General features: G+C 39.3%; 10 protein-coding genes and 2 non-coding genes across 12 annotated transcripts; 5 read left to right on the top strand and 7 right to left on the bottom strand.

Annotated features, from left to right (window-relative positions):
• Positions 1 to 212: 212 nt before the first annotated feature.
• Positions 213 to 2,459, bottom strand: SCT1 (bifunctional glycerol-3-phosphate/glycerone-phosphate O-acyltransferase SCT1; the record flags this gene model as incomplete). Its single annotated transcript, XM_056222330.1, has 1 exon — positions 213 to 2,459. One exon carries the CDS (start codon positions 2,457 to 2,459, stop codon positions 213 to 215), a length of 2,247 nt encoding a protein of 748 aa, XP_056080350.1.
• A 258-nt stretch (positions 2,460 to 2,717) lies between these two features.
• On the bottom strand, positions 2,718 to 3,914 carry FMT1 (methionyl-tRNA formyltransferase; the record flags this gene model as incomplete). Its single annotated transcript, XM_056222319.1, has 1 exon — positions 2,718 to 3,914. The coding sequence occupies one exon, from the start codon at positions 3,912 to 3,914 to the stop codon at positions 2,718 to 2,720; it is 1,197 nt and encodes a 398-aa protein (XP_056080349.1).
• A 320-nt stretch (positions 3,915 to 4,234) lies between these two features.
• Positions 4,235 to 6,910, top strand: RRN6 (Rrn6p; the record flags this gene model as incomplete). The annotated part of the gene is made up of 1 exon (XM_056222308.1): positions 4,235 to 6,910. The coding sequence occupies one exon, from the start codon at positions 4,235 to 4,237 to the stop codon at positions 6,908 to 6,910; it is 2,676 nt and encodes an 891-aa protein (XP_056080348.1).
• Positions 6,911 to 8,611: 1,701 nt separating this feature from the next.
• On the top strand, positions 8,612 to 8,682 carry Smki_2.trna4G. Its single transcript has one exon. It is a non-coding gene; the product is annotated as a tRNA-Gly (tRNA).
• Positions 8,683 to 8,779: 97 nt separating this feature from the next.
• On the bottom strand, positions 8,780 to 8,853 carry Smki_2.trna3I. Its single transcript has one exon. It is a non-coding gene; the product is annotated as a tRNA-Ile (tRNA).
• A 1,134-nt stretch (positions 8,854 to 9,987) lies between these two features.
• ACH1 (acetyl-CoA hydrolase) lies at positions 9,988 to 11,568 on the bottom strand (the record flags this gene model as incomplete). The annotated part of the gene is made up of 1 exon (XM_056222297.1): positions 9,988 to 11,568. One exon carries the CDS (start codon positions 11,566 to 11,568, stop codon positions 9,988 to 9,990), a length of 1,581 nt encoding a protein of 526 aa, XP_056080347.1.
• Positions 11,569 to 12,178: 610 nt separating this feature from the next.
• On the bottom strand, positions 12,179 to 13,240 carry FUS3 (mitogen-activated serine/threonine-protein kinase FUS3; the record flags this gene model as incomplete). Its single annotated transcript, XM_056222286.1, has 1 exon — positions 12,179 to 13,240. One exon carries the CDS (start codon positions 13,238 to 13,240, stop codon positions 12,179 to 12,181), a length of 1,062 nt encoding a protein of 353 aa, XP_056080346.1.
• Positions 13,241 to 14,052: 812 nt separating this feature from the next.
• On the top strand, positions 14,053 to 18,783 carry PEP1 (type I sorting receptor; the record flags this gene model as incomplete). The annotated part of the gene is made up of 1 exon (XM_056222275.1): positions 14,053 to 18,783. The coding sequence occupies one exon, from the start codon at positions 14,053 to 14,055 to the stop codon at positions 18,781 to 18,783; it is 4,731 nt and encodes a 1,576-aa protein (XP_056080345.1).
• A 348-nt stretch (positions 18,784 to 19,131) lies between these two features.
• POP8 (ribonuclease P) lies at positions 19,132 to 19,611 on the top strand (the record flags this gene model as incomplete). The annotated part of the gene is made up of 2 exons (XM_056222264.1): positions 19,132 to 19,178; positions 19,254 to 19,611. The coding sequence occupies 2 exons, from the start codon at positions 19,132 to 19,134 to the stop codon at positions 19,609 to 19,611; spliced, it is 405 nt and encodes a 134-aa protein (XP_056080344.1).
• Positions 19,612 to 19,691: 80 nt separating this feature from the next.
• APN2 (DNA-(apurinic or apyrimidinic site) lyase APN2) lies at positions 19,692 to 21,251 on the bottom strand (the record flags this gene model as incomplete). The annotated part of the gene is made up of 1 exon (XM_056222253.1): positions 19,692 to 21,251. One exon carries the CDS (start codon positions 21,249 to 21,251, stop codon positions 19,692 to 19,694), a length of 1,560 nt encoding a protein of 519 aa, XP_056080343.1.
• Positions 21,252 to 21,457: 206 nt separating this feature from the next.
• RFT1 (glycolipid translocation protein) lies at positions 21,458 to 23,191 on the bottom strand (the record flags this gene model as incomplete). The annotated part of the gene is made up of 1 exon (XM_056222241.1): positions 21,458 to 23,191. One exon carries the CDS (start codon positions 23,189 to 23,191, stop codon positions 21,458 to 21,460), a length of 1,734 nt encoding a protein of 577 aa, XP_056080342.1.
• Positions 23,192 to 23,498: 307 nt separating this feature from the next.
• HAP3 (Hap3p) lies at positions 23,499 to 23,933 on the top strand (the record flags this gene model as incomplete). Its single annotated transcript, XM_056222230.1, has 1 exon — positions 23,499 to 23,933. The coding sequence occupies one exon, from the start codon at positions 23,499 to 23,501 to the stop codon at positions 23,931 to 23,933; it is 435 nt and encodes a 144-aa protein (XP_056080341.1).
• Between the last annotated feature and the right edge of the window lie 36 nt (positions 23,934 to 23,969).

The following is a 23,969-nucleotide window of genomic DNA, read 5'->3' as shown; positions in this document are numbered from 1 at the left end:
AGTATTTTTAGAAATATACATGTATACAGTTGGTTCCCTCCTTCTAAAAAAGTCCTTTGCGAGGGATATACATAAACATTAATATCAATATTTACAATTCCCAATGAGCGATAATGGGATTATTACACAAACAGAATGGTAAAAGATTTAAGTACCATTTCTTCACTGTTAGCCCAAAATAACACCTATATATGATTTTTCTCCTCTTGCTCTTACTCTTGCTTTTCTTCTTCTTCTTCTTCTTCTTCCCTCGCAGCGTTTTCACCTATTCTCTTGTTCATGACAGCTTGCGCAATTTTATTTGCCAACCCGTTTTTTTCTTCCAAGATATCGTTTTCTATTTCAAATTCTGATGAAGAAGAAGCTGCAACGGATGCTGAAGCTAAAGAGGATTCTGATTTACGATGAAAGGTAGAGGAGAATAAGGGAATGTTAGAGAGAGAATTATCACTATTGACCAATGAGATACCATCTGAATCTTGGTTATGATGTTCGTAGGTATCATGATTGTCATGCTCGTTAATGATGAATGATGACGAATTTTTCTCTTGTCTTTTTACTTTTTGTTTCCTTAACATTTTCCTGCGATTCAACTCTGAAGTCTTTCTATCTTCTTCCTCTTCATCAATAACGTCGAATTCCTCACGTAGAGCGGCGCTGTCAAAATCGGGGAACAATTCGCTTCCAAAATTATTGACGACCTCGATTATTCTTTCTGCCAAGTTCCTACGGTCCTTCTGTAGTTTTTGTAGGCCCTTTGGAGACGTGAGAGATAAGACTAACGGTCTTAAAGATTTAAAACCATCCATACCAATGTCACCTACGATCAAAGCAGAATATGTGACTATAACACAGGACATATAGGACCCAGAAAATACGTATATTCTATTCCACGGCTTATATCTCAGGTAGTAAGTGATCAAAACGGACCAAAAGATGTACAGTAAGGGTGCAAATCCCATCCCGATCAAGATTTTCCATGTGGCAATGACATCATTGGCCTTTATTTTGACCGTAGACTTGGATAAAGCGGTACGAGCCTTCTCTTGAGAAATTCTCTTGGCCAAGATAAAGACAGGTGAAAACATAATAATGCCAGGCATTGCTAGGGAAAAGAGAATGCAGAGCCCGATCAATCTAAAGAAAACAAGTCCGAGATTTTTGGCGAAATTTACCTTTGCCTCCTCCACCAAATGGTCGGGTAGATTATAGTGTCTCAAAGCAGCATTATATGCCATTATGTCTTTTGTCAAGTCCTTTATTTTAGGATCATTCCTATAGAACTCGTAACCTTTGACCATTCTTCTGTTCATTTCCACGATCAAGGGCAATGGTAATTTGCTACTAAACTGGGTCATGTACAGTCTTCTTATCGTCTGGACCACCATCAAAGTTTCATAGTCAGAACATGTAACGGTGACAGATTGCAAACCCTTGGATATAGTGTCCAATAACTCTTTGACAGCATCTCTGTTGGTCTCTGGGTTATGGTACTTAGCAACTAGATCCTTCGGTATTTCGATGGGGTCGCCGAATTCGACAACTGCTCTAGATCTGAATTTATGTGGATGGAAATAATTCATACCGCAAGGAACGATCTTCACGTTGACGTCCGGATGCTTGTCCATGCAACCAAGAGCCATAATGGCTACACCTGCTTTCAAGGGCAACAAGTTTGTTCTATCATGGGACCCACCTTCAGGAAAGATCCCAATGCAGTTGTTGTGAGCCAAATGTTCGAAGACTCTGTGGTAAACGCAAGATTGATCGACTTTAGAGGCGTATTTATAGCTGGTGCCGTTGAGTAGAGCGGTTTTGATCTCCGGTTTGACCATCTTGAACTCCTTCCTCAAAGTCAAACTCGTGTCACTCTCAATGGACTGGATTTCTCCAAACCCCATAGATTTGGGTAACCCGATGAGGCCCTTTGGCATACAATCAGTCAAGAAATGCGTGTCGTGCCCAATGACTCTCTTATAGTCTGTTGGGTCCACACGAATAGTGCCTTTAGCCGGTTTCAAATTATCCTGCGGCCTTACCACGCCTATGGCCATAAAGAAACTGGCCAAAAATCCAATAGCGGGTTGTTTTAATGAGTTCTCCGCGATCAAGAAGGATACACGTCTGTTGACAGATTTCTTTACCTCACCCATAAGGATGACAGGATCAACAAACTGGTTAGCATGCGGAGCTGCAACAAAAATTAGTGGCCCCTGTTGCGGTACTTTGAAACTACCCCGACCTCTGATCTCTCTAAAGAAACAGTGAAAGATGTTGTACAACAGCCATGTGGCAATGGAGTAGAGTATCTTCTTGGTCGCGCTAGGCTCTTTGTAGACATACGCCTGTTCTGCCGACGTCTTGGTATCTTTAACCTTGGTGGAACTGGAACTGCAATTCGTAGTTTCCTGTGCATTCTCGGAAGAGGCTAGTTTCTCCGTGAGTTTTGGTGCAGGCATTTTTTTTACCCCGATGTGAACGCCCCCTGTGCTCTTTCTACTATCACAAATCAACTCCAGATTTCCTACGCTTAATTCACTTCCCTTAAGAACTACAACTAATAATAATAGCTCACACGTCAATCGTTTTAAATCATAAATAAACCGTAACTGGGAAATAAAACGGGGCCACTTTTCTTTTTCTTCAAGGCGTGTAGGGCTTGGCAGCAATACTTGTTGAGAGACCAATGCATGTGAGAAATAAAAGATAGATCCGGGTTACATAAAAATCAGGTTTTCGCTCAGATAACCGCATCTTTTCCGCAGGCGCGCCATGAATTGTCCAGCACCTTCTACGGCGAAACCTTCGAACTGGAGACGGTTCACGTATAGCAGTAAGTCGCCATGACAGGCTACTAAGAGGCAATCATTTTCCTTGTCGTACTCAAACACACCTGGTCTGCCACTATTGTGTGGCCTGGTGCTCTTTGCCACTGTACATTCGTGGAACAATATTCGTTTCAGCACAGGTGTTTGAGCGCCTTTTTTTGTCGCCGTCGCTTCTTTGAACGCGTGCAGAGGACCCAGCGTTTCCAGTTTGTTAAGCAGTTGGGCGGCAGAATCGCGCGTCCAGTGAATGCGCTTGTCTTCCGTTGTTATACGGTGTGCATAACTGGCTTTGTAACTTGCTGGCACTTGCACACGGTTCTGCGGCAGATAGAGCTTCTCACGAAGCGTTTGACTCAATAGTTGGGCGCCAAAGGCGCCCAACTGGTCCATCAACGCGGCAGTTCTTCGAGGCAGGCGGTCAAAATCTGAATCTGCAGTCGGGTTATCGACCCTTCCCGCAGATAACATCGTTGCAATAGCGAGTGGCTGTGTCTGCGCCACAATAGCACCATGGTCAAACCGTTCCGGATGCAAAGTCTGTATTGTTACACCGGTATAGGAGTCTCCTTCCAACAGCGCTCGCTGAATAGGTGCGCTACCTTTATGTCTGGGAAGTAGCGAAGGGTGTACGTTAAGCGCCAGCGGTACCGCACGGATCAAGTCACCCGGAATTAGCTTCCCAAAAGAAACTGCGATAATCACGTTGAACGGACCGCCGGGGCTGTTGCCCCCAGGATCTTCTGGGCGGCTGGATGTCAATTTGCTTAGCGCCAACATTTCCTGCTTGGTGTCGCATGTAATTGGGCGTGGCAGTTGAAGCTTGTTTGCCATGTCGAAGATGGGCGGGTATTTTAAAACGGACTTCTGTCTACCACACCATTTCGGCGACCTTGTAACCACCTGAATTCTATCAATGATACCAGGGCTTCCAATACTTTGACGCAATTCGTTGAGTACCTCCAATGAAAAATTACTAAAGGCATCACTACCAAAGAAAAGCACGTTCAAGGGCTGCGTCAGTGGGGAAACACTGCTTGAAATACATCTGCGTGTGAAGAGAACACGTACTGATGCTATTCTCCTCATTATAACGATTTGTTTGCTACCTTGTTTTCGACCCTCCGACTGCGTGAGGTACCGGGTTATTATTTTGTTTTTTTTACCTCTCCTTTCACTTTAATGAAAAGAAGCGCTTACCAGCATTAAGCATAGTAATGGGCTAGACTAACCTTTTTTGGCTTTTTCAATCGGCGGTTTTTCCGTTTGGCACATGGAGAGGTTACCCGCGGTTCACAATAATTTTTTTTCACTCGATCAAGAGATCGAGATGAGCTTTCACATTGGTCTGATGATAACAATAACACATCAAGTGGAAGGTGAAAAGAAGGGTGTTCTATGGGCTGAGTATGAGTGAGGGACAAATTCCAGGCTCGGATGTTTTAGGTTTGCAATTGGGTGTTGGTGTTCAAGGTGCTAGTCTTTACTCTCCGCAGGAAAAACATACTACAAAGAAATCACAATGGCTAAGACCAGTGGATGATACGTTACCCGAGGGTGTACTGGATCTCCGTATAGTGGCCAACAGTGTGCTTTGCGATACTGTCATTCGATGTAATTCCGAGGAGAAAGGATTGCAAGAATCAGATAATGGCGATGATCTCATAACTAGTGATATTGATGAGGATATGGATGATCAGGCGGACACGTCTATAGTGGTAAATCCAGTGATACCCGTAGTACCGAAACATGTGCATTTTTTCAAGAAAGTTGAGGTTGATAATGACCCCATGTTCAGTGTTAACTGCGACACGCCAGTTTCACTCCAAGATTACATTCCTTCCGATTTGCTACGCGACTTGAACGATACATTGGAAGAAAGTGCCGGTTCTCCAAGGTCGGGGCAAGATGCCTTCTTTTGGGACCCGACTGTGGCTAACCGGCTGGACTCTAAATATATCCAAACGGCATCAGATTTAAGAAACTATAGGGACGGAACCGAAATTATAGCATATGCCTCTGGTAAAACTGACTCTGTGCTGAATATATCAGTCTTAGTACGACAAAACACATTGCACTTGAACCGACATAACAATGTAACGAGCATCGAGCTGCATTCGCCGATCAAGAGTATCAAGATACCAGGGACTTCTGAAGCCATTGGGCGGAGATCAAATCTAGTGGGCGTAATCACGGAAAATTCTTTCCAAATCTTTAGAATCGAAAATATTCATTCGAGATCATGTGATGTCATAGTCACCAATTCTGAACCGCTGTATTTTGTGGAAGTAGACGATATTCAAGTAGTAGATTTTGCATTTAATCCTTGGGACTTGCAACAATTTGCCATTATTGATGCAAAAGGCAACTGGAATATCGGGACGATACCAAAAAATTTCAATAATAACAAAAGAAAACTACAATTAATAGATAACTTCCATGGCACGATTTACGATCCAGCAGAATTGTCGTCGTGGAAAAGAATTGAGTGGTTTTCACAGTTCCAAAAAATACTAATTTTTGATAGATCCAAAATGATTGAAGTCGACTTTGTGAATAACTGGCAAGTGGAAGTGGTACAGGCAAAGACGTGGTCAGATATACGCGATTATAGGAGGATTGACGATAATAATGGTATCTTACTTACGTCAAGGGAAATAATAATCATAGGAGCATCAGAAGCAAACGACGTCGTGAGAAAAATATCATGGAAACACGATCTGGATCCCGATGATACCACACTTAAAATCACTACTCAAAAAGTTAAGAAATCAAATATTTTGCTCCTGGTTGCGTTTGTGTATTCGATGCGTCATAAATACATTTACATCCATGTATTTTCTAGCACAAGAACAAACCTATTTCAATCCTTAGGGTATTCAACAGTGATTAAAATTCCAGGTGGGAGCCCTACTGGTATAGAGGCAATCACAACACTCGACAAAATAGACGACAAAACTCCGGCGGACGAAGATGCAGATGAAAACATTGGGTTTACCGTGGCTTTTTTGATCAAAATGAGGAACTCATCTAAGATTTATTACTGTGCTTTGTCAAATACTCAAAGTGATGAATTTAATGAACAAGAAAACTTCACTGTGACTGATCATTCCGAGTGGATGTTGCCTTTCAATAACACTAATAACCGTGAAAAGGAGAGTATTTGTGCACTAATTTCTCAAATTAAGATGAAAGAAAGGGAACGTATATCTCAGATACGAGATTTAACTGAGCATGAAAACAGCCATGATGAAGATAGATATCTCCAAGACCTGGGGTATCGTTTGTCTATGGCTACAAATCAGTTGCTTGAATCCTGGCAAAGAACCAAAGATGAAAGTATCAGTAGTGAGGCTTTGAGCTATTCAAAATTGAACAATCTCGTTGAAAATTCAAACTCTTTCACTAGTATACCTGAATTCTCTTCGTTACTTGACCAGTTTTTCCAGTACTATCAGGATCAAGATGTCACATTCATTGATTTTGAAAAACTGCTACATTTATTTTTACATGAAGATGTTCCTGGTTTGGATATTTTTTACAATAAACTGCTACAATGTTGGGTTCTGGTATCACCACAAGCTGAATTGCTTACAAAAGAGATAGTCAAAGATATCGTCTGGAGTCTAGCAAGACTTGAAAATCCATCCCTTTTCGAACCGATTCAAAAGAAAATTTCACAATCGCTAAGCCAGCCTTACCAAGATGTCATCTCTTCATGGGATATGGATGAGTTAAACGAAGAAGATGAATTGGATGATTTTAATTTTGATAGTCAATTTTCAGCAACGTCCTTCAATGGCAGGCCTCAATTTACTATAAGTTCTCAGTCCCAAATTCCTACGATTAAATCATCTCAAAGTAATGGACTAACACGGAGGAAAAAAATATTGAAGACACAATCCCAGAGAGCAGCTCCGTTGTCGCAATCTACCCAAAATTTAAGCGTCTTGCCAGATTTAATGACTCCTGCATTTACGCTAATGCAACCCCCATCTTCACAAATATCATTCATGAACGATTCGCAAACTCGTAATTCACAAAGAGCCAAAAAGAAGAAGAAAAGAATTCGGGGGTTTGGATAGGAAGTACAGAGCTATTCAAAAAGAGTGCAATAAGTGCTAATAAAACATAATATACTACATAGACACCCGGTTATTTTATAGATATTTTAATTTGCATATTTTATTCATCGCACTAAGTGTGGAACAAGAATTGACTAATTTTAATAAAACAGCCTTATCGACTATTTCTATCCCCTTTTTTACTGATAACATAAAAGATTTAAATCTAGAACACCTTCCTATGTTTAGGACAATTTCAGCCTAAAATGAGTCTGGACGTCTTAAATGCATTGAGGTTTTTATTCAAATACTTTACTAGCATGCCTTTACTTACTAAATTCAATCTCAACCTAATATAAAATGACAATAAAAGCATATACAGAATTATGCAGAATAACGAGTCCCATTTATTGGATTTTTGAGGAGAACTTCTAGTATATTCTTGAAATAAGAGTGGAGTTTGATGTAATTGTTGGGATTCCATTTTTTATAAGGCAATAATATTAAGTATGTAGATATACTAGAAGTTCTCCTCAGGGATTTAGGAATCCATAAAAGGGAATCTGCAATTCTACACAATTCTATAAACATTATTATCATCGTTTTATATGTTCTTATTCATTGATCCTATTACATTATCAATCCTTGCGTTTCAGCTTCCACTAATTTAGATGACTATTTCTCATCATTTGTGTCATCTTCTAACACCGTATATGATAATATACTAGTAGTATGACTACTAGTTAGTAGATGATAGTTGATTTATATTACAACATATATAGAATAAGAAGGAACGACTTATTCTTAATTATGACAACTTACTAAACAACAAATTATCAACACCATTCTATATACCAAATAATATTGCCTTTATCAACATTGGAATCCCAACAATCATCTCATAAATTAACCAATATCTCACCAACAATAATGTTGATAATTAGTAGTTTAGTAAGTTGTAATAATTAAGAATAGTCGTTCCTTCTTAATCTATATAAGAGAGGTATATAAAACACACGCTGATTGGGTGTATTAAACCAAAAGGTTCAGACATAAATCAGAGTGTTAATGATAAGAATTTGGTGATAACTCATCTTCTTATATAATAAGTTCTGATCAATTAATAGATCTTTATCTCATTACTGCAGTAAATTCTATTATTAGAATTTTTCTACTTCAATTTATACGAAGACGTATAGTTGCAATAACTTAATCCAATTTATACGAATAGGTGTATAGTAGTAATCACTTATTCCAACAAATAAGCCACTCCAACATGAGTAATTACTTGTGATCCGCCTTCAACAGGGCACCTTCTTTTCAAATTGGCTAAATTATGTTCTATAGCTTCAGCTAACTGTTGTATCTTAAGATGAGATACGTCAGTATGACAATACATCATTCTAAACGTTCATAAAACACATATGAAACAATCTTATAACGAAACGAACAGATTGAACAACATAAGGTAAAACTCTGCTTTTCCGAGCTGAACTAATCAAATGTATAAATACCTGAACAATTAGTTAGATCCAAGATTCCGCGCTTCCACTATTTAGTATAAACCATATCTTATATAATATATAGGATAAGTAACATCCCGTGAATTAAGTTGATAAGTCGTTTTGACAATAAGTTACTTCCCTAAAATAGTATATTAGGATTGTCAAGACATCCAGGTATTACTCGAGCCCGTAATACAAAACTAACATAAGAAAACAAGCGCAAGTGGTTTAGTGGTAAAATCCAACGTTGCCATCGTTGGGCCCCCGGTTCGATTCCGGGCTTGCGCAAGAGTGCCACATAACTCTGTGGTTTTATTTTTGCATCACATGACTTTTTTAAAAAAAAGTCATTTTATTAGTTGTTGATATGTGAAACATAAAAAATTGGTCTCTAGCGGGATCGAACCGCTGATCCCCGCGTTATTAGCACGGTGCCTTAACCAACTGGGCCAAGAGACCAAAACAACTGAGGTAAATAAGCTAAATGACAAAAACAAACAAGGTAAAAAATGTCAGATACACACGGCCAGTATTGTTTTTTCGTTACATTAATATAGTATACAGAGAATATATAAGTTTAGAGAGGAAGAAGTAACTATATACTATGAAGAAGAACAACGTGTGCTCAATAATTTGAACAGCAAAGATTGCACCATAAATCTAACTTATCAGTAATGGTTATTGGAATTTTCAGAACGAGCAAACACGAGTGATGTAAGGATGAATGGCAAAAATGGATACATAGCGTAGCTCGGGATTGCGATGATAAAAAACAAAACTACCAAAAGATGCAAAGCAAAAATGAGATTTATACTACCCATGACTATATTTCAACTGTTGAAGAGTTTGCTGTTCTTCTCATGCTATTCAATTCCTCATGGTCTTGATAATGTATACTCCGCTATATATAAGTTGCGTATGTCACCGGCACAATCTGTTGAACATTTCTGGCGGCCTGTTGAACCTTTAGTAACGAACGGTTGAACATTTCTAGACGAGTGATACCTGGGGCCATTACCAAGAACAGACTTAATAATGCCGGCTTATTTGTTTGCTACCTTGTTCTACTCTCATGCGTTGAGGTTTAAGTTTGCATTTTCCTTTCTTTTCATTTTAGATTTTTATGCCAACTATTCATTAAACTTGACTGTTCCTTTTTAGCGGACTGCTTCTTTTCTCTCGATTTGCTTTGCAAAATATCAACTTTTGTACTATGTTAAGTGGCATCCCTCAAATACAATTGTGAAGGGAAGAAGGGCGGTAATCCTTGCCTTCAAACGCGTGCAAGTAATAACTACTGCTTTGGAAAACTTCGCAAAATTGAAACAAGTTAGATGGTTGTTAAATCTTTTAGTTTATACTAATCACTATTCAATACATAGTCATTGTATGAACGTATAAATATACATATACTCTTTATATGTAGACCAGACGCTTATGCGTATTTAATAGCTTCTTCCACGAGTGCAAAAAAGTTTAAATAGGCAAAGAACAACGCATTGGGCAAAAGCTCCATAAACATAAAATCATATCATTTCAGAATTTTTTTTTTGGCCTTTTATTAACTACGGCCTTTTTATTCACCTACAAACACTAGTCAACTGGTTCCCAACTGTCAACCTTCATTGTACCCTTTTCAGCCAAATTAGTGTGGAACTTGAAGGCATTCTTTAGCATGTGTGGTTCATGCAAACAGTTGTGCTTCTTAGCATAATGTTCTGATCTGTCCAAGTAGTCAGTCAACAAGGCTTGGTAGTCGGGATGAGCACATTTGCTGATAATTTCACGAGCTCTTTCCTTAGGTGATAGACCTCTTAGATCCGCCAAACCTTGATCGGTGACTAAGATGTCCAGATCATGTTCAGTTTGGTCTACATGAGATGCCATAGGCACGATGGTGGAAATACCAGTCGGGTCTACCTTAGTGGGTCTTGCAGATGGGGCGTGCATGATCGATAATTTTGCATTTCTCAAGAAGTCTGCTGATCCACCCAACCCATTCAACATACGGGAGCCATTGACGTTTGTGGAATTGGCATGAGCGTAGATGTCAACTTCCACTGGGGTATTCATGGCAATGACACCTAATCTACGGATCATTTCCGGGTTATTCGAGACAACCTGAGATCTTAAACATAATCTGTGTTTGAAATTTTCCCAGTTTGCAAAAGCTCTATCGAAACCTTTTTCAGTCAACCTCACGGAGGTTGCAGTGGCGTAGTCCAAAGATCCATTTTCGAAAAGATCCAAGAATGAGTCCTGTAACACCTCGGTCCATACAGTTAGATGCTTGAATTGGGCACCAGCAAGCCCTTCAATAACGGCGTTAGCAATGTTACCAATACCACTTTGTAAAGGCAGCAAGTTTTCAGGTAGCCTACCGTGTCTGACCTCATTTCTAAAAAACTCGACCAAATGACCGGCAATAGCCCTAGACATATCGTCTGAGGGGGTGTTTGGTGGCACTTGGTCCCTCATGGTGGACTCTACAATCGCAACAACTTTCTCCGGGTCAACTGGGATGGAGTCTACGCCACACTTATCGTCGACCTTCAAATATGGGTAAGGTTTCCTGAAAGGTGGGTTCACGGGCATGTCTATATCGTGGATACCCTCGAATGAAGGTGTGGCTGTGTTAACTTCAATAATCACTTTATCACTGACCGTAATAAATTCCGGAGAACCACCAACAGAGGGGCCCGGGACAATAGACCCGTCCTCTTTAATGGCAGTCGCCTCGATTATAGTGTAATCAAGAATCTTATTATCTGTTCTTTCCCTAGTATAGAATCCGTAGGTCAGATCCTGAGGGAACATCGAAAGATGCTTATCGAAGAACTCAATTCTACCCTGGTTAATTGCCTTCGAGATGGGTTTCCCCACTTGATGAGGTGCTCTTTTAATAATCATGTCATGTTCAGCCCAACGGTTTTCCTCTGGACCAGCAGAAGCTCCGACGAAAAGGTTGAACCTCAACTTCCCTTGCAAATTGTTCTTCTCCACGTGATCTATCAGCGCTTCTGGCACTGCCTTGGGAGTACCCACCCCTGTAAAACCGGACCATCCAAGATATTGCCCATTCTTGAACAATGGAATAAGCTCGTGAGCTTCCTTAACTTTCTTTAGGTAAGGAGCGTACCGAACTCTCTGTTTTAACAAATTAGAAATTGTCATCTTGGTGTCTTGAAACTAAAAAGGAAAAAAAAAGAAATATGCTGTTTGTCTTGCCGCTGTTGTCCAGTAAGACGCTGCTGTTGGTGTTTTATGCTAACGTAAGCCCGATTACTTCAAGATTAAAGAGCCGCTACGACCTAACTAATGTTATATATATGAAGCAAGTTGATTATCTATTTCTTCACTAATCTCTTACCGTCCACAATACTATGGTCATCCATACGATCACTACTCTGGTAGCTTGACGCTCCGATGGGATTGGCTGTTGCGGTTGTGGTTGAGAAACGTTGTGCTCGAGGCCAATCAGCAGCGCGCATTGCCCGCCTTTGGCCCGGCGGGCCGCGCTTCAAAGGGGATGATACCAGTCAGCCTCTATATAGATCACCCCTTGCAGTTCTTTTTTCCTCTGGTTAGCAGCCGCCGACAGTGCCGTAGTGAGTGATTGCGGGATTGCGTGACCGCTTGCCTTCAATTTATTGTCGAATTGTCCTTTTATACGTACGAGCCTTCAGCGGCTAATACATACGCCTATGTATATACATATATATATATTTATACATGCATACCGATTAACTTCCTTTCCTGTTTAATAGTCTGATGTTGAGCACAGCTAACTAAATATCTCGTTCCAAATAAGTTTCTTGAGGTCTTTCGTTGTTAGCGCTTCCTTGTAATGATCGAATTCGAAAAAACTGGGTGGAATAGGTTCGCCTTCAGGTTCGTCATTCGGATCGTGGTATGTTTGCAAATACGGATGCTCTAGCGCCTCCTTTGCAGTAATTCTCTTCGCAGGGTCAAAGACCAGCATCCGCTGTAAAAGATCTATTCCCTGCGGGTTGACCCGTGAGAACATTTTCTCAAGTGGTGCCGCCGGATACATAGGTAACGACTTTATGTATTCTCTAGCTCGGGGTGACTCTATACACCGTAAATCATCATCTGACTGGGGGGTTCCGATGATACCGAATATCAGCAGTAATTGATGACGATAGTCTCTGCCGGGAAAGATGGGCCGTCTCAAAAAAAGTTCTGCGAGAATGCATCCGCAGGACCACACGTCCATGGCTCTGGAGTACTTAGCAGAGGTCAGCATCACCTCGGGAGCCCTGTACCAACGTGTGGCGACATACTCCGTCATACCGTTCTGCTGACCTGTAGCCTCCGAATGGTCCGCGCCTGTCTCGTCGATGATCCTGGCCAAACCAAAATCACACACTTTCAGATCACAGTTGGAGTTTATCAAAAGGTTAGAGGGCTTCAAATCGCGATGTATGACGTTTGAGCCATGCAGTACTTTAACTGCTCTTAAGGTTTGGTATATAAAATACTGTATATGATCGTCACTGAGAACCTGGGTAGAAATCACGCGGTGAAGATCTGTCTGCATCAGCTCTTGGATAATATAAACCTCATTGAAGTTCTCGAACGAGTCAGGACGCTGAATATTGAAAATAGTTATGATGTTTTCGTGCTTGAAATGCTTCAGGATTTTGATTTCACGCAGCGTACGTAATGCGAAGAGCGGCTTGTCAAATGGCTCGATCTTCTTAATTGCCACGATTTCTCCCGTGGGCTTGTGCGTTGCAGAACATACCACACCGTATGCACCTTCTCCCAGTAGCGACTTCAATTGGAAGTCGCTTGATATATTGTATACAATCCTCTTCGGCATTTTTTTCCTCACGCTCTCTTCTTTTTGGTTCAAATAAACTAGTTATAGAAGAAAAAAAGCATCGCAACGTATATATAGTTTCTCGGAGAGAAGAATAAGAAGTCCAGATAAATTAGTATGCTGCTTTTCTGCAGTTGTTTCAATGCCGTGTCGAAAACCGCATCATCTGAAAGCTAGGAGAATGTGAAGAAAAAAAATGAATAGATTCTGATCAAAAGGATTTGAGTTTCAGCGTGAAACACATACGAAACTCAAGAAATCGCACTTGATGCAAATGCTTTATATTTTACTTTCAACAGATAAAGAGCACATCCGAAAGACCTACTCGACCCCCATTCCCTATTCTTAAACCAAGGATGTCAGGGCAATACTGTCTATATCTATAATATTACGCCTTGATAAAGACCAAAAAAAGGCACGATAATCTTGCAAGACTCAAATGAATTTTCTCTACATGTAGTCTTTTGCTCGTCATGTGGCCAATCCTGCAACTACTCGGGTCTTACTTTAGATCGCGTGATGTTTTTAGGCCTTCGTTCCCCCATTTCATGCTTTTGCTGCTTTTTTTCGGGCTGAGTACAGTGTAGGGAAGGAAAAACGAAGTTCAAAAATAACTTTTCAAGTAATATTATGCAACAAAAGCTTAAAGGACCTCCCCCAAGTAAGCATTAAAGGAAAGAAGCAGACAAATAGTACCATTTCATTCTACTGGTATATCAACAGCAATTTCTTTCCATTTTTCTCTTTCTCCCTCTATTTTTTGATTGTATCTATTTAGAGATATCTGTAGTATCCCGCGGGCACTTTACACTATGATATTTCTTCATTTAGTGTACTCACTTTGGGTCCTTCTGCTTATTCCCTTAATCAATGCTGTGGAATTCACTCCCAAAGTTACTAAGACTTTATCTGAAAATTCATTTAACATATTGAGCTTTGATGATTCAAACACCTTAATTAGAACACAAGGTAATTCCATGACAATAAGTTTTAACGATGGAGAAACATGGGAAAAAATAAAAGAGCTCGAAGATAGAGTGGGTTGGGCAATGATCGACCAATTTAATAGACATGACAGGGCCATTGTAGCAGCAGAGAAAGGAGAAATAGTTTACATCACCGAAGACCAGGGTAAGTCGTGGAGGCCTGTAACTATAACTGATTCAAAAGAAGATGATTCATCTACTCACTGCTATATGTCAACTCATCCTACTAAGAAAGAGTATTTCCTCGCATATTGTAGCTATTGTAAAAGTGAGGAGGTTGCCGTTGAAGATGTAACAATCATGGATCGTTCACTTCTCACATTCAATTCTTCAGTTTGTATGGACAGAGTTTTTGCAAGCAACGATGGTGGAAAATCCTTTTCTGAAATCAAGTCACCTCTGCAAAAGAACGAAGATAGCCCCATCAGCATCTCTGAATGTAGTTTTGTCAAGGAAAGCAAAGATTCTGACTTTGGCGGTAATGAAGCCTCGATAATCTGTCTTTTCGAGAATATTAAGAGCTTTAGAGGTATGTTTGACACCACTTCTGCGGAAAGTAAACTGGTTCTAACTACCGACTGGGGTAAATCATTCAAAGAATTTGATCATTTTAAAGATAAAGTTGTTAGGAGATACCAATTATTGAAATCACACATTGTTGTCTTAACCCAGGGCGACAAATACAATGAGATGTCTTCTATGGATGTCTGGATTTCCAATGATATGTCAACTTTCGAAAAGGCATACATGCCTACACAGTTGAGACATTCTGTTCAAGGACAAATTTATGAAGACTCCATGGGAAGAGTTATTTTACCAATTGCTAGAGAAAGAAATAATGAAGAAGACGATCAAACCAGCGTTTCTGAAATTTTAATCTCCGATTCTCAAGGACTAAAATTCTCTCCAATTCCATGGACTAAAGATGAAGTTTTCGGTTATATTAGTCTTGATCAATCCTCTTTCTTAAAGGGAACAATGATTGCTTCGCTTTTCCCTGTTTCTAGGCGCCGTAACCGTAAAGGGAAAAAAAAGGTAGTGAAAAGTAAGGGAATAACCAAAATATCTGCAGATGGTGGTCTCACATGGTCAAATTTGAGAATAGTTGACTCAAGTAATGCCGACTTATTCGATTGCGATATTACAGATCCTGAGGAATGCTCGCTCCAATTAATGTTTTACCCACTGATGGATTCCACTCCAGCTGCCGGGATTGTAATGACATTGGGTACTGTTGGTGATGGGAGTGTATTCGACTGGGGAGATGTAAGAACCTATATCTCTAGGGATGGGGGTTTAACATGGAAAGTTGCCTTAGATTTTCCTTGTTTGTACGCTATTGGTGATTACGGAAATGTTATCATTGCTATACCACATAATCCAGATGAAGACGATGACCCTCAATCAGAATTTTACTATTCTTTAGATCAGGGTAAAACTTGGATCGAATATCAATTAGAAACCATTATTTATCCAGCAGAATTGATCAACACAACGCCAGATGGATCCGGTGTTAAATTTATCCTAAATGGGTATGCTCTATCGTACATGGATGGTGATACTAATTTTATTTATGCAATCGATTTTTCAAAGGCATTTGATGGCAAGACATGTGAAGAGAAAGACTTAGAAGATTGGAGTTTAGCGGAAGGAAAATGCGTCAACGGCGCTAAATACAAGTATAGAAGAAGAAAACAGGACGCTCAATGTTTAATGAACAAAGTATTTGAGGACCTTCAATTGTATGAGACTGTTTGTGACAGCTGTTCCGCGAGCGATTATGAGTGTGCGTTTGAATTTGTTAGAGATGAAAGCGGAAAATGCGTACCAGACTATAACCTAATCGTTCTTTCTGAAGTGTGTGATAAGACAAAGAAGAAAAATGTCCCTATAAAACCATTGCAATTAATTAAAGGTGATAAATGTAAAACACCAATGAAAATTGACTCCGTAGACATCTCGTGTGAAGGAATTCCGAAAAAGGGTACGAATGAAAAAGAAATAGTGGTTACAGAAAACAAATTTGATTCCAAAATTGAATTCTATCAATACTTTGATACAGTTACCGATGAATCATTACTCATGGTAGATTCAAAAGGAGATGCCTATATATCTCATGATGGTGGACAAACAATAAAAAGGTTTGACACCAGCGGTGAAACAATTGTCGAAGTTGTGTTCAACCCCTACTTTAATTCTTCGGCTTACCTATTTGGTTCTAAAGGTAGTATTTTCTCTACCCACGATAGAGGATACTCTTTTATGACCGCTAAATTGCCTGAAGCCAGGCAGTTAGGTATGCCATTAGATTTTAATGCCAAAGCACAGGATACGTTTATTTATTATGGTGGTAAGAATTGTAAATCAGTCTTAAGTCCAGAATGTCATGCAGTAGCATATCTCACTAAAGATGGAGGAGAAACGTTTACAGAAATGCTTGATAATGCAATTCACTGTGAGTTCGCAGGTTCGCTTTTCAAATATCCGTCAAATGAAGATATGGTTATGTGCCAGGTAAAGGAGAAATCCTCGCATGTAAGAACTTTAGTTTCTTCAACTGATTTTTTCCACACTGATAAAAAAACCGTTTTTGAAAACATTATTGGCTACTTGTCCACTGGTGGCTATATCATTATTGCTGTACCTCATGAAGATAATGAATTGAGGGCATATGTAACTATTGATGGTGCCGAATATTCCGAGGCCAAATTCCCGTATGACGAAAAAGTTACGAAGCAAGAGGCATTCACTATTTTAGAATCCGAGGAAGGATCGATTTTCTTGCACTTGGCAACGAACTTAGAACCAGGGCGTGATTTTGGCAATCTTTTGAAATCCAACTCGAATGGCACTTCTTTTGTCACCCTGGAACACGCTGTTAATAGAAACATGTTCGGCTTTGTAGACTTCGAAAAAATTCAGGGTCTTGAAGGCATCATCCTCACCAACATTGTGTCAAATAGTGACGAGGTTACCAAGAATAAAGAAGAAAAACAATTGAAGACGAAGATCACCTTCAATGAGGGCTCGGATTGGAACTTTTTAAAACCTCCACAAAAGGACTCTGAAGGAAAGAAATTTCCTTGCAACCCCAAATCATTAGACAAGTGTTCGCTGCATTTGCATGGCTACACTGAACGTAAGGATATTAGGGATACATATTCCTCCGGTTCCGCATTAGGAATGATGTTTGGTGTTGGAAACGTTGGAGCTAACCTTTTACCGTATGAAGAATGTTCTACTTTCTTCACCGCTGATGGAGGTGAGACCTGGGCTGAAATTAAGAAAACTCCCTACCAATGGGAATATGGTGACCATGGGGGGATCTTAGTTTTAGTTCCCGAAAGTGCAGAAACTGATTCTATTTCCTATTCTACTGATTTTGGCAGGACATGGAAAGATTATAAGTTCTGTGACGATAAGGTTGTAGTGAAAGATATAACTACCGTTCCTCGGGATTCTGCTTTGAGATTTTTGCTCTTTGGGGAATCAACAGATATAGCAGGCAGTTCATTTAGAACTTACACTATCGATTTTAAAAATATCTTCGAGAGACAATGTGACTTCGATATCATCGAGAAGAAAGGTTTAGATTTCAAATACTCTCCTTTAGGCTCTCAAACTGGCTGCCTGTTTGGGCATCGAACTGAGTTTTTACGCAAAACCGATGAAAAGTGCTTCATCGGTAATATACCACTTTCTGAATTCTCAAAAAACATCAAAAACTGTTCATGTACAAGGCAGGATTTTGAGTGTGATTATAACTTCTATAAAGCTAATGATGGTACTTGTAAATTGGTCAAGGGCTTGAGCCCAGCAAACGCAGCAGACATTTGCAAAAAGGAGCCAGATTTAATAGAGTATTTCGAATCTTCCGGTTACAGAAAGATTCCTCTATCGACCTGTGAGGGTGGCTTAAAATTGGATGCGCCTTTATCACCACACCCTTGCCCTGGAAAAGAGAAAGAATTTAAAGAAAAATACTCTGTAAGCGCTGGTCCCTTTGCATTTATTTTCATATCAATTCTTCTCATTATTTTCTTTGTCGCATGGTTTGTATATGATAGAGGTATCAGAAGAAATGGTGGGTTTTCAAGATTTGGAGAAATTAGGCTAGATGATAACGGACTGATAGAAAACAATAGCGCTGACAGAGTCGTCAATAATATTGTAAAATCAGGATTCTACGTCTTTTCAAATATTGGGTCTCTTTTCCAACATACAAAAGCGAATATAGCACATGTTTTTTCCAAAATTAGGGGAAGATTTAGCAACAGAACAGCCCCAAGCTATTCATCGCTAATACATGATCAATTTTTGGATGAAGCAGACGACTTGCTTGCTGGTCACGATGAAGATGCAAACGACTTATCTAGTTTCATGGATCAAGGCAGTAATTTTGAAATTGAAGAAGAAGATGCCTCAACATTTGAACAAGAACACACATCATATACGGACGAGCCCGCCACTAGCGGCATTCCCGACGCTTTATCAGCACTTAATGAAGAAAACGCTCACGGAACTGATTCAGCAACTCCACGTAGCGATCATGAGTAGAGAAATAACCGTACATAAAATAGAAATTGTTTACACTTTTTACGGATAAATGCAAAAAGAGTATTTAACCGAATATTTAACTGTTTTAAATACTAAATTTACTTTGCAGTAACTTATGCTGGTACTATTCATATAGTTGCAAGTAATGGAAATATTATATTGGGAAATTACAAATAAATTGTATTTATCATATGATACGGGCAGACTATTTTTTCCACGCAGGAAAATACCCAAAGTATCGTAATTTACTACATATGTCATCGCACATTTCTGTAATCACTTTCTCAGCTTTAATGAAAGAATCAAAACGAAAATGACATACAAATACTTAATGAATGAACAGTTGTGATGGGGGGAAAAACTTTCAAAGAATGGCAGTATTTCAAGTTATCAATGTACGTATATTTTTAGCTTTTCCTAGCCTTGGCACTCAAGGAAAATAAGCTACTAACTTATGTTTATATACATAGCACCTCGTTCGATGAGGATATAGACAATGTCCATGTTATTGATCAGATGACATGGAGGCAATGGTTGAATAACGCATTGAAACGTAGTTATGGTATTTTTGGTGAAGGCGTTGAATATTCATTTCTCCATGTTGAGGATAAGCTGGCATACATAAGAGTAAACCATGCGGATAAAGATACATTTTCTTCATCGATCAGTACATACATATCTACTGATGAACTTGTTGGATCACCTTTAACAGTGACAATTCTACAGGAATGTTCCAGTTTAAACCTTTTGGATATCACTGACCATGACCGTATATGGCTGAAGAGGGCAGTGAGCGAGGAAGAAGAAGAATACTGTAAATGTACATAAATCATTAGTTTATTTTAAAAAAGAACTCGATATAGGGCAAAGAATTTCTCTTCACCAAATATCTGCTACTGCCTGCATATTTACGCCCATTGGAAAAACCCACAGGACGATTCTGTATTGTTCGAATCACCTCGAGATCGCTTGCAGATCCAAAACTTTTTACCTGGGTTGACCGAAGTCTTAGATGTTTTCAGCATAGATTCCTCCCCATGTTTACATAAGGGAGGTTTTCCGAAGACATCCTTAAAAGTCAACTTTGGCCTTGAACTTTTCTCTTGGGCTTGTTTTGGAATGCCCAACAACTTTTTGGCGGTGGCAATTTGTATCCTATCTTTCTTTTGAAAAAATGAATCGAGAGATTTATTTTTAGTGCCGCTTCTTTTCGTGTCAACATCCTTCGCTATGCGATATCCGTCCTTATTTGATTCTTTATTGGGTTTCCTTTTGGCAAACATCTCTAAAACATCATGGTTTCTTAAATTGTACTTGTACCTTGCTTCAAATTTCGGTATGGTAACTTGTGTCGTGCTAGATTCAGTTCCTTGATCCCGTAAATCTAAATCAGAATATACAGGACAATGATCGGAACCTGACACTTCTGGGAGAATGTCACCTGTTTTTACGCATCCTTCAAGTTTCGAGGATACCAAAATAAAATCTATCCTTGAGCCATAATTTGAAGGCCTTAAATTCTTAAGAACATTCCACACTGTGTACATTCTGAGTCTATTTCTTGTTTGAATTAACCTTGTTGTATCTATCAGCAACCCTCTTTTATCTGCATCTGGTAAAAGTGAGTCTGCCAGTATTTGATTGAATATTCTCCGGTGGGGTGTCTCCGGATTAATGATGAATTGAATAGCCTTATCCCTACACTGTGATTCTATCTTTGTCCCACCCATTGGGTCCGTTATTGGTATTGAAAATGTCTCTAGTGCCTCAGCACTGTCTATAAGATCCCGACAAACATTTATGTCGCCCATTAGTACTACCTTCTTCCCAATTTTGTTCAAATTCCGAACCCTTCTTAGTAAAACTTTCAAGAACCTTATCCTAAATAACTCGCCCTCCTCAGATGTGTTTGAATTTGCGGGACAATATACACTGATTATGACTATTCCACATGCTAATTCAACCATAACGCACCTCCCTTCTGAATCTAGCTCCAGTGCACATTTCTCATCTAAATCGGAATCTAAAGAATCATAACCACCAATCCCCTGGTTTGCGTCATTCCTATAGGAAATTTCCGATTGTTTACCGTTTTTTACTGTTAGGTAACCTGTTATACCTTCTTCTGCCTTGACAACTTGCAATGCATGATACAGTGGATGTTTCCTGTCAGGAATTCTGAGCCAACAACCAACACCAGAATATCCCTTCCTTGTTTTAGGGATGGAAATAAAAGAATAGAAGCCATCAACTTTCCCCCACTTGGAGATGGACAATTTTTCTGTTTTCAACTCTTGGAATGTCACTATATCTGCTTCAAAAAAATCAAAAACAGATTTTAGCGATTGATTCATTTGAGAAAAAGGCTGATAATGAAAAAAAGTCCTTATACCATTGACATTGAAAGTTAAAAATCTTATCGTATTTTCATCTTTGCCGTTCTGTGATAAGTTTTCAATCGGTAACATAATGTCCTAGCATGGAAAAATATTCTCTCTGTATATAATGAAAGGATTGTTTTCCTGTCTATTCGTCTTTTGTTGGATAATTTTCAACATTTTTACATCTAAATGCATGTCGGTTGAGTCGCTGAAGGGCCAATAGATAAAAAAATAAACGCTTTTTGAGAAATTATTCATATATATTACTTAGACGCACATTGTGCGCTGCTAGCTTATACATCTTTGGAATTAGAAATTGATCTTTTGTTTATGAAAGACTGTATAGTTTGGCGCTCCTTGACCAAAATTAAACTTAGTAATCCCATTGCAAATAGTACATTAACAAAAAACTGTTGCAAATTCTTAACGTATCCTATAAACCACCAATCAACTAAGCAAAGCATGGAACCTGCAATGATAACCGTTTTGAAATCCTTGAAATTGAAGAAAAAAGAGGAATCTGTGAACAATTCTCTATGGAATTTGTTCAGGAAAACTCCACAATACAATATTCTCAAAACCATGTTGATAATATTACTCAAAATTAAACCTTCGATCGATAATTTCAGCTTTTCAATAAGAACCCAAGAATTGAGTAGGAAAATACCAGAAAAAGCCATCATGAAATATGAATGTTTCAAAATTTGGTCACCAGTGGCCACACTTTGAAAAAAAGCTTCAAAAATGCCATTTAGCGATAAAAATGGAATATAAAAACAGTAAACCCTTATTGTGTCCAAAACAGAAGTAGTTGACCATTTGGAGCCAATCAAGAACTGCAGTAAAAAGGATGAATTGATAGGTCCAAATACTATGATCATTAATGATAGGTAGATGTAAAACCTTGTCAAATTGACCAGGACTTCAATCGATAGCTTTAAGTTTCTCGGGTTATGTGAAGACAGCAAACGGGCCAAAAATAATCGCAGAGATTCTTCAATGGGCGCAAATAATAATCTAGTTAGTAATGACCCATAGTTAGACAGTAGAGCGTAAATACCTTGTTCCTCTACAGTACATAAAGAGTTGATAATCAACTTATCACCCTCCGTCAACAAATGCTTAAAACATAGCTGAAAGTAAACTTTTTTGAAATGCTGTAGAATATCATTCTGAAAAAAATAAGGTGTACCCTTTGAATAGTTTTTCTTCAATTCATTGTTTTCATGCGGCTTAATTATCGTCAGTCTAATACTGAACAATTTTTTTGGTTTGAAATTTTTTAGATAGTCCCAGTAGTAACATGCTAGTAAAGTTATCGAATGAGCTAACTTTCCTAAGGCAAATGCTAATATAGCAATGCCTTCTTTATCAATGTCCGCAGTCACAATTCCCATGGGGTAACGAGATTGCTGGACGGCATAAACGACTATGAAATTGACAACGCATCCTGTAGTCACCGCCATACTTTCAAATCTCGACCTTGCGGCATAGTTCAGCATGAACTGGTTGACGATAAAAAACGGCTCGCTCAACAGCTCGACGATTATACTGAGCCAAATAAGAAAGATCGACCACGTGAAGAATGGCAGAGTGATGAAGTACGCATTGATGTTTCTGTATTGCCACGCGATAAGACCTATAGAAAGGGGAAATCCAATCCAGAACGGGATGTACGCAAAATTAACCGCGGTCTGCAGGACTTTAGATTTATAATGACTTTCCTGGTACCCTTCCTCATCATCTTCATCATCATCATCGATTATTCCATTACCAGAGTCTGAAATTCTCAACGTGGACAAACGGATCGCATCTCTGCTGAAGAATAACACTGTTCCCTGTATAAATTCCAGGAATGCTGTGATACCAAATATTCTGGGCGAAAGAAACCTGATTAACAGATTGTTCAGTAGGAACGTTACCAGCTTGGTAAAAAGCTGGCCCATCATCAGAAACGTAGCACCCTTCGTGGACCTTTCCAAGATCTGCTCGCTTGTAGAGGGCAATTGTGGGCTTTTCTTCTCCATTATTTCCTAACCTTGACCTGACACAAGTACACACAATTCGAAACACCCTATCTATGCCCCTCTGTCGCTACTAATACGCATTGCCTTTTCCCAACTATGTTCTTTGCAGCTATTAAATCAGAATATTGTACCATTGAAATAACATATTACGTTCGATGCCACGACAATATCGCGCTACGGCATTTTTTGGCCGCTTCGTCATATTAAGCAGAAAAAGAGAGCTGTAATTATCAAGCTATCCGCCAATCAGACATAGGAGCAAGAATAAGTTAGTAAATAACACAAGTTACACGAACCCCTCGAGAATATGAGTACCAATGATTCTGAACACGTTAGCACAAGTCCAGAGGACGTTCAGGAGAACAGTGGGAATGCGAACTCGAGCAGCAGCCTGCAACAGGTTTTCACATTAAGAGAGCAGGACAGATGGCTGCCCATCAACAACGTAGCACGACTCATGAAGAATACACTGCCATCAAGTGCCAAGGTATCGAAGGATGCCAAGGAGTGCATGCAGGAGTGTGTCAGTGAGCTCATTTCCTTTGTGACCAGCGAGGCAAGTGATCGATGTGCTGCAGACAAAAGAAAGACGATAAACGGGGAAGACATCTTGATATCTTTGCATGCCTTAGGTTTCGAAAACTATGCAGAGGTGTTGAAAATCTACCTGGCTAAGTATAGACAGCAGCAGGCATTGAAAAATCAATTGCTGTACGAGCAGGAGGATGAAGAGGTGCCTTGATGCAACAAACTAAGTGGTAAATCACTGAAATTGCTA

This window comes from Saccharomyces mikatae (genome assembly GCF_947241705.1).
Source record: "Saccharomyces mikatae IFO 1815 strain IFO1815 genome assembly, chromosome: 2".
Lineage (NCBI taxonomy): Eukaryota > Fungi > Ascomycota > Saccharomycetes > Saccharomycetales > Saccharomycetaceae > Saccharomyces > Saccharomyces mikatae.
This window is presented reverse-complemented; position numbering and strand designations above follow the sequence as displayed.